Genomic DNA, 12,750 nt, shown 5'->3' on the forward strand with positions numbered 1-12,750 from the left:
CCCACTTCCATGACTAACAAGTTTGTAAAATAGGACCCGCCCCACTACTTCTGCACTGGTCCACCCTAATAATACACGTACCGATTTACATTAACTGAAAGCTCCCTTAGGCCTGCAGCTAATACGAAGACCACCAGGTGGGCGGATAACGCGACGGTATTTTGTACATACCATTTCATCGAAAATTTAAAAAATGGAACAGAGCTTCACAAAGCTTACATTAATAGGTAAAATGTTAATCCGACACCGACGATTCTTTCAAATATCGGACGCATGCAACCCGTTTCGGTCCTTTTGACCCGAGAGTGACCTCTGTCGCGATATTTTCACTGAGCTGAAGAGTCTTTGATAAGAAGCATAAGATCCAGGCCAAAGTACGCCACTCGTCAGTCGAGCTACGCAAACTGGACCAATACGTTGCGACTGATTTACTCCGCAAATTTTGTAAAATGGCGTCAAAACCGATGATCAACATTGACGTAGTTAGCGATGTTGTATGACCCTGGTGTTGGATCGGTAAGAGGAAACTCGAGGCCGCCATGCAGAAAGCTCAAGGTAAAGACCTGGTGTAGTGTACTGATGTTCACTTTACAGTAACTTTCAATGCAATTGTGTTACATGTAGTGCCAACTTCTGGTAGCCAAGGTGGTGTGGCGAATGCTATTCGTGTTACTTGTAGTATGGCGTAAATGTCTATCTTCAAGTATTTATAGGTCTTGTACGCGGACGTTGTTAGGCGCCATGATCTATGTTTTTTTAATTACTCAAGCTAAGATGTCACAACAGTTTTAATTTTAAATGATACACACTATAGTATCCAATGTTTGTTGTAAACCAGGTGGTATCACTAGTATATGATGATGATAATGGATGACGTCATTTTTATATATCCAGCATATGTACCTGACAGAACGATTGGACAGAACCCATCATATCATATTAGGGTTTACTCTTGCAATTTAGCTTTCAACACAGGACGTGACATCATCGTTCTGTGCATGGGTAAAAATAATGGAATCAGTATAAATTTGCCCAGAAAGGTTTGCTGAGTCATGGTGAAACCACAATTCTCAAACCGAACGCGGCTGACTTACATCCTTCAATAATCCAGAATTAATAAGTGACATTAAAGAACAGATGCAAAGGTCATATCTTGCCTACAATTGGAAGGGTTGCTACGGTTGTCACTTGGAGACACATATCTTGCACAGTCATCGTTATTTTTGTCCATGCAGGTGTTATGTTCTAGGACTCCCAGTCTCCTTACCATCCAACCTCACATTTGAGCCTGAATCTGTTTTCAGCAACATTTCAAAATTACTTGCAACCATTTCCCTGGTGTGAAATCTGTTTTATTCAACATGTGACATAGTTTGACATCTGAGGCTCTGATTGACATTATTTCTCTGTTTAGATAAGTATGAGTTTCGCGTGAAGTGGGAGCCATTTTTCCTCCGACCCGACACCCCGGAACAAGGACTGAAGAAACCGCCGGATGCTCCATACAACCCGAGGTAAGGAAACTTACAAAAGGCTGATAATTCTTGCATTGCTAAAGACAAAATTATTTTTGTAGGTATTTTGTGTTATTAGTTACTTCCCCGTCATGGCAAGCTCAGGATTAAGCTCTGAGTACTTTACCATAGTATTCTCGACCGCGGAGTGACGTCAGTAGGTGAAACGCATACGAGCGAGGTGAATGAGAGATCAGACGATACAGAAGAGCGAATGATACAGAAATTGTGTAGAAAAAAGCAGAACTAAAAGTTATGTCATATAAGTATATTGAAACTTTGAATATTGTTTTGGTGGTTGAAAAATCCGAACCCCTTCACGGTGCTGTGACGCAAAAATGACGTAAAAAACCGCAAGTACCTGGAGACCCGCGGTCGAGAATATTACAAGCAGGTCTTAAAGAGCAGAGTTGTCATGTTGTACAGAAGCAAGTAGCGTTGATTGCACTTTCAGGTTTGTTACTACATATAGCTGGACGCGTGCAACATCGGACAACGCTGCTTGAAATTTGGACAAATTTTGTTGTTGCATGCATGGCTGTTGTTGCAGCTTGTAGTCTGAGCAATAAATTCATAGGAATTAGAGTGACTTTTAGTAGCCATTGTAACACTATCAGGTTTTATTTCCGTCACTTATGTGGAAAATGTGGACAAATATTTATTATTTATATTCATGAAGAAAAAAAATGACGTCATTTGCGACCAGCACTATTTCAAAAAAGATAATGGTGCTCTTGACTGTACTAAAGTGAAGGAAGAATCATGAACTAAATCAGATCAACAAAAAATGACTTTTGACCCCATCACCGAGCACCAAGCTCCCTGTGATGCCCAGTCCTTCCATGGTATTTTTTTCATCCTTTAAGATATGCATTGTTTTTTGATCAGTTCTAAACCAGTCAATATCACCAAAGTTTTGAGCCTTTTCACCATAGAGTCTCTGAGGATATCAATACTATCATATGAGGGGAAGTAGAAATGTTACTGTCCGTTGCACACAAACTTTTTCAGTTGAGGACATCTCTAACAAGTTCAAATATAGATAATTGATGTAAGCTATGTACATGTTTTCAAACTATGGTAAAATATTTTTGTCTTTGTTATCACAGAGTCAGCCCAAGACTAAAAGCTGCTGGGGAGGCTGTCGGTATCAACTTTACCGGTGCCAGTGATGTCTTCCCCAATACAACCCTGGCACACGCAGTGTTAGAGTTTGCCAAGGAACAGGATGAGACTGGCAAAAAACAAGATGCTCTAGCAGAGCTGCTGTTCAAGGTGTGTATGATTTCTTGATGAATGCGTCCCAATGAACTATAGTCTATAGAAGCTATTGGGATGGGTATCCGTCCGGCGTCAGTCTGTATGTATGTATGTATGTATGTATGTATGTATGTCCGTTTGTGAGGCGTCCGTCCACTCAAATATCTTGACAACCGCAGTAGTTACTGATTTGATATTTGTTGTAGATGAAAAATATGATTTTGAGAAATTAATTTTTTTAATTTTTGATATTGTTGAAAATAGGCAAATTAATGCCAAAAAAGGTGTTTTTGGTAAAAAATCTTCTTCTTCATAACCGCTGGTCAGACAGCTTTGTTATTTGGTATACAGGTCCCTAGGGGTAACCCAACTTAGATTTGTTCAATTGTGATGAAATATGCAAATGTGTATTTTTAAGGAATTTTTTTTTCAATTTTGGTCAAAATTTGACTTACATGGTATGTAATTCTTGTACTGTATAAACCCCAGGGTTTCGCTAAGTTTTGAAACAGGGGGCCAAGCCGTACCAACGTCAAAGAATGAGGATTTTGGATATGGCAGCTGATATTTATATGCCCACAGAGTTGAAGCAAGTCAACGTTTGGCTCCCAGTCATTAAAATCCAAGAACGAACGCGAACGTTGACTACATTGACAAGCAAGCCATTGTTTAATACAATCCGCGGCCACGGATAGCTGTGGGCGATTGCTGATGCATTCAAAGAAACCTTTCCCGAGACACATTCATAAAACGCCGCATAAGTATCAATATGATCTGAGACATTGCCATCGATTGTACCCTTCTTAATCAACCAACCCGTCTATCTGTTTCCATTTCGACCGAACTGAGTGACTTCAACCACGTATGGCCGACATTATGTTGCGTTACTGCACACGCTCAATGACCCCTAACCTCCAACCACCCTGTGTACGTTGTACAGACGGGTTCAGTGCTGTACAGTATCGCACGATACACAAATGCAAACCAACGAACACAAAATTTTCACTGAAAACCCTGCAAAAGCGTTGAAAACAAGTAATTCAGCATGAAGGATACAGATCATTGTAAACTTTTACCGATATGCTGTATTTGTTACCAGCTATTCATTCCTGTAAGCGGCACAACAATTACATGATTTTCAGGTAATTACAGGCGGCCGTGATCGCCTTACAGCCGGCCATATGGCCGGTGGCCGGCTTTTAACGAAACCCCTGAAACCCTATCAATTCACCCAGAAAAAAATAATTAATATGATTTTAAATAATTGAATTAATTAGGAAATCATCAAAGCCAAAATAATTTTATTGTCAGAAATGTCAGAAAGTTCAACTTTTTCTGACAGTTCATAGTGAAATGCTTACCATCTGGGAGGATTAAAACATGTAAAGGCAACTTTCCTGAATCCCAACTTTGACATATTCTAAACCGTCATTTATTGTGCCCTGTATGTTATCTAGAAGAAATTGCTCAAAATAGTCAATAGAGATAGAGATAGAGAAAGTTCTAATTTCCATTTATGGTTGACTTGGTAAGGATAAAATAAAATTATGTTTTGAGGAAAAAAATAGAGTGGTTCAATTAAAAGAGTGGTCAAAGTGATAGGGTTTTATGGTAAAGCTGGGTTGTAAGATTCCTCATGTGCTATTTATAGCAATTATGCAATCTGTGTAAACAGTACAATGAAAGTTACAGATTCCTTATAATGCTTTTGATGACCTTGAACTTCTTAAGTTTCAAACATTTGTATCTTCAGTGTGCTTTCTCTGAGTATGTACAGTCTCAACTTATTCAACAGAACTCACTTACAATGTTAATCAAAGATATCCACCTTCATCAATACATGTGTCACAAAAGGTTATTCTCTACATAACACAGCAGAGCTCCTGTCAACTGTTGAGTTGCTTGTTTCTTTCAAAACTGCTGGTCAGACATTGGTTTACAAGTCCCTAGGATGACCTAAGTGAGATAATTTCATACAGTCAGGAAATACTTAATTTTGTATCCATGTCTATAGTAGCTTCAGGGACATTGGCCCTATGTTTATTTGAATGTCAACCATAATTCCTTGATCTACTCCCCAAGGCATGTTGATATACACAGTACCCAGCTTGTCAACTCAGCCCATACATGTGTAAACTGCATTGTTATTGTTGAAAAGTGACTTCTGGTCCAGACTAGAATTCAAATGTAAACAATAACAACGCATTTTACACATAGACGCTAAGTTGACAAGCTAAATAGTGGGGGTTTCAACATTCTTTGGGGAGTAGAATAAGAAGTTGCAGTTGACATACAAACTAAAAATAATGAAAAAATCAATAAAAAGTTGGCATTACTGGCGTTTTAAGAATATACGGTATATTTAATGGTAGGTAGCCTGGCTATGGAAAGACGCAACCTGTCAGGATTCTGCAGGAAATCAACTGTGGATCTTAACCTCATAATAATTGATTGGAAAGTCACCAGCAGTACTTTGTGAAATATTAATTAATTGGAGCACACTTTAATTTACAACCATTTTTGTCGTCATTTCATCAGGGCAAAAGCTCTTCCTTTTGCATTAATGTAGAATTTCTGCTTGAATGTAAAAACCAAGTACCAGACACTATTGCCAAAAGATAACTGTTAGTTCCTTGGGACTGAAGTAAAACCAACAGCTGCAGTACACTCTAGACTTCAATAGTAGAGACACATTTCCAGACCATGTTGACAAGTCACAAAATTAAGTATTTGTATCGTACGGAATAAGTCAGGAAACCATGTCATTGAGCTTAACTTCTGAAAGAATGCCAAATTTACCAGTACTTTTGCTGTATTTGGCAAGAAGTGCATTCCTTTTAAAGGGAAATGGTTGTCTGAACTGTGCCTGTGCGAGTTTCTTGTTTACAAACAATGTATTTCGTGCACAATTTCTAGATGCACCTCATCATCATAACTGCAACAATTAAATTATACGATGTAGATTATGACAGACATGTTTTAACTTTCATCAATCACCATCGTACCTTGGATACAGTGTTTACATTGATCGTATGGGTCCCGTGCAACCTTTGAGTGCAGTTCCAATGACTGTATCCCCTTTAATGTATTTGTACGAACATAGCATAAGCAAGTTGGTTGCATATAATCTGTTTTCCTTTGACACCAAAAGGCTTACTTTACGGATGGTACACCATTTACCGAGGACTTCCTGTTGAGTTCGGCAGAGTCTGCTGGTTTGCAAAAAGATGCCGTGCAGCAATATGTGTCTAAGCAGAAAAACAGAAGAAAGGCCGCAGACAAGGCCACTGCATGGAGTTTTCATGGTGTCAGTGGTAAGCATGTAAACTTATCATCTTGTACAGAGTGTTTAATTGGTCTGAGCCACCCAATATTGCAATAAATGGAGTGTTTTTTTGTTAGGAAAAAGTGGACCCCTTTCAGGGGGAGCTGGATGAATGGATGTAAATGATGTGTATCAACACATCCTAGCATGAACAAACCAAGCAGTCCACTAAAGCCATTAACCCTTGCACCCTGACCCCCTGGTGACCTATGACATCATACGGACATTTTTTTCTGAGCCGGGTTCAAAGGGTTAATGTGCCACATTTAACCTTTTTGTCACCACATTGTGTGGGGCTCTCTCTCTCTCTCTCTCTCTTTCTCTCTCTCTCTCTCTCTCTCTCTCTCCCCCCCCCCCCCCCCCCCAAAGACGGTGTTTCTCCACTTTCTTTGCCTTAACCTGCCAGGTCTGTACAGTCCTTGAAAGTCGTTGAATTTTAAAGCCTCCAGGAAAGTCCTGGAAAAGTGCTTGAAAATGAAATTGGGTGTTTGAAAGTCCGGGAAAATTGATAATTCAACCTCAATTTTCAAAATCGACAAGATGATTAATTGTGATATCATACAAATTATATGTAAAATGATGAATAAAAATGATGTCTTAAAAATGATATCTGGCAAACTATTTTTGACCTCTCAAGTTCTTGAAAATTTGCTGAAAAGTCTTTGAAAATTCCCTGAATTTTACAGTAAATGACTTGGAGTGTATGGACCCTTGCCCTGTCTTCTTGGACAAAGAAATTTCCCATTCATGTATGCTTTTTAATGTATTCTATAATATTGTAAATGACATTCTTAAACCTTCAGGTGTGCCAACATTCTACATGAATGGACAGAAGGTGTTCTCTGGAGCTCAGGATGAGGCCACCTTTGTCAAAATGTTCGAAATAATCACAGAGAAGCACCCGGTCACCGCAACAACGTCAAACATGTGAGGCAAGGACAAATCTGCATGTGCTGCTAAGTGTTGTTAAATCAACACAAGGGTATCAGCACATGTAGATTGATGATGGTATCAGGTTGGTCTTGGAAGGAGCATAGTATATGATTCTTGTAGTATGCGCCTCGTGGTAGATAAGAAAGTACTGTAAACATTTGAGTCTGAATATCTATCCCGAGGCGCATTCTATCTTAACTTTTTCTTCTGCCTGTGTTGTCAAATAAAGGCAAGTCTACAAGAACATCTAATGCCTTTCAAAGGCAGGATTGTACATAACTATATGCATGCATCAAATCTTTCAACATTATTTTAATATCCAACTGAAAATGAAATTTTGTAATCAATGATTACAAAATTTTTCTGAAATTTACACTGTCATGTCCATTGATGCAAGGGCCGCCATAGTCTATGAAGACCTCTTATACAAATATGCAAAACAATTATTGTTGAAATTTTTGTACAAATTATCACTATTTTTGTTCGTATTACATTAAAGGCCCAGAAATTGCCACCTTTGGCTATTTCATTATTTTCAGACTATCTGTTTCCTGTGTAAACCAAAGTTTGTTGGTATACTCTCTGAAGAATTTTGAAATACCTAGTATTTGGCTCATCACTGTATTGTTTGTATGATGTTTTTGTTGACAGTTGAATTCAATGCGGAACAGAAATCAGGTCGTCAGTAACAACAAGTGATGTATGCTAGTTTGTATCAATAAGGTGTAAGAAAACAGTGTTATTTTCTCACGCCCTATTGATACAAACTACAAACTGTGTGCCCATTTCAACTTACGTTTGACATTTTCCAGTATATGTTAATCGTAAAATTTGTTTTGCGCTGTAACCCAGAATGTATGTGTTTATTGTTTGCTTGAGTGAATATGGTATAGCGACAGTACTGAAATTTTACAGACAGGGCGCCCTCTGTGGTGAAAAGAGAGTGCAGAAAATTTGTGAGATTTTTTATTAAAAAGGCTCAGAGGGACATGATAATGATTGATTTGGTTCATTAAAATGAACTTGATTGTAACTCATTTGTAACAATTTTAATTCTTTTGTATATTTACTCTTGCATACTTCCAGTTTTGTAATGTTGAACAGAACAATCAGCGGTTCTGTCTTGCCATGTCAGTGTTCTTATTGGAGATGCAGTTTATGATAGCTCTGAGTTAAAACTTAGGATTCAGTGCTTGAGAATTGTCTGCACTAAAAGTAGTCATTACCTGGCAAGACTCAAGTGATAACAAACAAACAGCCAAAGTCTCAAAATTCATCCATTCTTTGTGTTATAAATAGGAATTTTTTAGCTATTTTGTTATCCTCAAAGGTGAAAATTTCAATATCCTCATAGGGGAAAATTATTACTTGTATAGGTATGTCAAGATAATTGATATTGGAGAGAGTTTGTCTTGTCCTATAAAAAATTGCATAATTGTTATATTCTGTCTCATCTTATTGATAGGGGTAGATAGTGCACAAGTTTAGGTCAATGAATATTGCCCATTGAGTTGCATACTTGGTACAATCGCCAAATACACTTTTTACAAATGAACAGATTGACTTCCAACTATGCCGCTGAAAACAATGGGCTTTACCATTTCTGATTCAGGGGCAAGTGTGAAGTGTGAACCTTTTCCTTTAAATGAGTAGAAGAATCGGATATCTGATTTCAATATTTGATTTTTGCATATATTTGCTAATGGTAGAGTTTCCAACTGATGCAGTAACCCAATGTATACCAAGATTGTTTGCTTGGGTGAATATGGTATAGTAACAGTACTAAACTTTTACAGGCAGTGCGCCCTCTGTGGTGCAAGAGGGTGTAGTAAATTCGTGAGATTTTTTAAAAGTCTTGTATATGTAATGATTGATTTTGTTCACAAAAGTGAATTCGATATCAAATCTTTGAATTCAAAACTTAATCTTTATTACTTTATTATAGTTTCACAATCAGGTCTGTCTTGCCATGTCAGTGTTTCTTATGAGAGATGCAGTTTATGATAGCTCCGAGTCAAAGCTTGGGATTCAGTGCTTGAAAATTGTCTGCATTTAAAGTAGACATTACCTGGCAAGACTCCCAGTTAGTACGTTAGGAGCCAAATTCTCAAAATTCATCGATTTTTGAGTTGTAAATATGAATTTATTAGCTTTTTTAGTATCCTCAAGGGTTAATAACTGGTATAAGTATATATATCAATATTATTGCTTTAGGAGAGATTTGTCTTGTATAAAACCACTGCACAACTATAGGTTCTGTGTCATATTATTTGAAAGAAATGATAGTGCCTGATTTTGGGCCAATGAAGATTATGCATTAATAATTACACATGATTTGCAATCTGTTAAATTTTCATACCAGACAATCTCAGTAAAACCTTTTTTCTTGTTTATATCACAACACCATTGTCAAATCATTTATTCTGGAATAAAGATTTTTATGATTACCTTTTTCTCAATGGCATGATATTTATGATAACTATATTAATGTTTTTTATGAAAGTTATCTATTGACATTGCAAACTGCAGAATGATGACAATATGCATGTCTTATTGTATGTAATATATGTATGTGTGTCTTTGTTTATGTGTAAATACGGATGTACTGATGTCTGTATGTGTGTAATGTAGATTATGGTAACTGATAAACTATTGGGTAGTGTGTCGTGTTTGGACACTTTGCAAATTGCCGAGGTGTACTTGATGCACAATCATTAAATTAGACACTTGGTACTTACTAGTGGACTAGTATATGTATCTAGATGAAGACATGGAACTTCTGCATGTTACCAGGTGTTGTTGGCTGTCACATGACATCAAGGGGCAGAGGGACTACAAACTGCCACATGCACAGACGTATGCTAATTTAGGACAACCATAAAAATGACCGTGATTTTACTAAAACCACTGGAGGGCATTGAACACTAGATGCATGGTCAAAGTCAAGTTTACATTAATAACATGGGGAGTCAGACTTCAATGTAATTCCGGAAAACACCCTACATGTAATATCTGCAAATGTTTGATTTATTCAGTCAGGGTAATTTTGTCATCTAAATTCAGCAGAGCAGCTGTCACAATGGTGTGGTGACCTCTGTCAGAACATTACTGAAACCTTTTGAGTCAACATTTTCTTGTGAGTCAAATTATTTAGAATACAGTCTGTGTTCTCAAACAAACTGTAATAAGAAATACTGAGAATCAAGTGTTTTCCACATTTGAATTTCTGATGCTCTCTGTTACTTGAATAATTTCAATATGAAGACTTCAGAAGGCTTTGCCTGAGCGGTGAGCCAGAGCAGTGTAAAGGCGCACCTAAATGGACCACGATACAAACAAAACCGCTTGCACATATGCATGTAAAAATACCTATCTCAATATGTGTACATGTACACTCGAGCTTGTACTGCCATCATGCTATCTTTTGTACGTACTGGGTCTTTTTGTCTGGGAGTAGAACCATTAGGTAATTTGAACTTGTACATTTACCACTAAGCTTTACCTCTACATGTTGCTTTCAATAGCTCTCAGTAGATACAGGCTTACAGTGGTTTGTGTTGAACTGTTGGCTACACAGGAACTAGACATACTCTCTTAATTGGGGAGTTGCTAACACTATCAGGTGCATTGAGTGTCTAGGTGACATATATAATTCAACCCAGCGAAAGGTGAAACATTGTACAGAAGGTGGTCAGATATAGTCAAACCAGCACCGTCGGATCTGCACAAGGCTTGCAAATGATGCGTTCTGAACAGCTAACTGGATGTGTGTTGTTGTTTCGACTTTATCATATACCTACATTCACGTGCCTGTGTAAAGCTATGGGAGAAAGCGCCCTCAGATCCGTGCATTTTTTTTACGTATCACGCCCCGGCCCGGTGCCCAAATATGGGCAATCGCGTGCATTTCTGAACTATTTCGATTCTGGTTACTACGCGCGTTGCTATCTGCAAACGTTCCATTCGTACACAAAGCCAGCGCGAGATTAGGAAAACGTCTGCTCGCTCAGATCGTAGTTGCGCGTGGCGACAGTGGAGCCGTGCAGGTGACATCGGCTTTTATTTCTAAATTCTAGTGAAATCCTGTGCATACTAAGTGCGTGCCTGTTCAGTATAAATTACCAGAAACTGACAACACGCTTTTGTCCTTCTAACACCTCGATTTCAGCCTTGATCTCTGTTGGTCACGTACAGTACGGATGTTGCTTTGCGCGTTCTAGAATTCTGCAGGTAAACAAATGACGTCATTATGTATGTCAATCCGCGACGGGAAGCGGTCATCGTATTTCTGAAAAACTGACACAAATGGCGATGAATTTTTGATATCGCACGCATTTTTATCTCCGAAACAATGTTGAATATTATGTAAACTACATATTTACCATTTCATAAGGTATATGATAAAACCTTTACGGCCCTGATACGGCTTTTGCGGCCCTTGGTCGTACGGCGTACGGGCCCTCGCACGCTCGGGCCCTTCCGCCGTACGACCTCGGGCCGCAAAAGCCGTATCAGGGCCGTAAAGATTAACGCATAACTTCCTCCCTGACAATGTTTCAACTTTTGCAGAGTTGATTTCTGTTATTGACTGATATTACGCCAAGGTGATAATTACGCCTCACTGTGTTGTCATCTCCTCAATTTCGACGTCAAGTCTACCTCCTGCATTGCCAATGGTTCAATGCAAACCACAGCAAAAGGACAGCTCAAACAGGTCCACTTTGACCATGTTTGTCACATTATGCCTATATCTGTGTATGGCTAGACACAAATGTAAAATTTTTGAAAATGTTGGTTTTGAGCTGCTACCATTTCTGTAATATTGGTAGTAGGTCCCTTCCCAGGGTAATATTAGTCCAGTCATTTTAGGCCAAAAAAGGGGTAACCCACCACAAATTGCAACAGAATTTATTTTTCACCATTCATCTCAGAAAAACCAAAGTAAAACAATATCAAAAGTCTTCCTAAATCCGAGGAGTGGAAAACCGCCTAATTTGCATAAATCCAAAATGGCCGCCCCGGTATTATAGTTTCAACGCTTTTGGCCACTTACTGCCCAATATTGGTCCGATTTTAATAATTTTTTTTATTTCCATATACCTTGTACATTCCCTTCATATTTTAGACATTTTTACAATAATTCCATCGTTATTATTTACAAAACAGGGACATGAGTCCGAATTTTACTGTAAAACAATAGTATTCTCACACACTATGTCTTGTAATCAATACTTGTTTTATTTTATACTTAACGAATGTCTGTAATGTGAAATAAATAAATAAATAAATAGATAAATAGATAGATAAATAGATAGATACATAAATAAATAAATAAATAAATAAATGAATAAATAAATAAATAAATAAATAAGAAAGAAAGAAAGACAAGAAAGACAAAATTATTCATCAGTTGTTGTTCGTCTTTGCTAGTAAAGGGAAAGCAACTCCACTTCATATTTGGGTTGTTTGCGTTTTGTGTGTGATATTGTGTATAATATAAGTGTATATAATGTTTGGCTGTTTTGGGTAAAATGTTGCTCAGCCATGGCAAGACGTACCCGTAATCTACGTGTCTTGTGTTTATCCGCACTGGAGCGGAGAGATTGCTGTGACACTACGATACTTTGGCGCTACGTTTCGAAAACAGAGTTTTTCTTGGGTCAGTTGGGGACACACTTGGAGATAGGTTCGGATTAGAGAGAGACAGAATGGCCGGAG

General features: G+C 38.0%; 1 protein-coding gene across 1 annotated transcript; it reads left to right on the forward strand.

Moving 5' to 3' along the window:
• Positions 1-302: 302 nt before the first annotated feature.
• On the forward strand, positions 303-9,479 carry LOC139119389 (uncharacterized). Its single transcript, XM_070683183.1, has 5 exons — positions 303-555; positions 1,415-1,514; positions 2,624-2,789; positions 5,926-6,088; positions 6,903-9,479. Exons 1-5 carry the CDS (start codon positions 540-542, stop codon positions 7,028-7,030), a joined length of 573 nt encoding a protein of 190 aa, XP_070539284.1. The 5' UTR covers positions 303-539; the 3' UTR covers positions 7,031-9,479.
• Positions 9,480-12,750: the final 3,271 nt, after the last annotated feature.

Source organism: Ptychodera flava, chromosome 19, assembly GCF_041260155.1.
Source record: "Ptychodera flava strain L36383 chromosome 19, AS_Pfla_20210202, whole genome shotgun sequence".
NCBI lineage: Eukaryota > Metazoa > Hemichordata > Enteropneusta > Ptychoderidae > Ptychodera > Ptychodera flava.

Bases quoted from the DNA above. Each gene is read 5' to 3' on its own strand.
- LOC139119389 (XM_070683183.1), top strand. The intron at 1,515-2,623 runs GTAAGGAAACTT...TTGTTATCACAG, and splicing joins GATGCTCCATACAACCCGAG to AGTCAGCCCAAGACTAAAAG. The intron at 6,089-6,902 runs GTAAGCATGTAA...TTAAACCTTCAG, and splicing joins GAGTTTTCATGGTGTCAGTG to GTGTGCCAACATTCTACATG.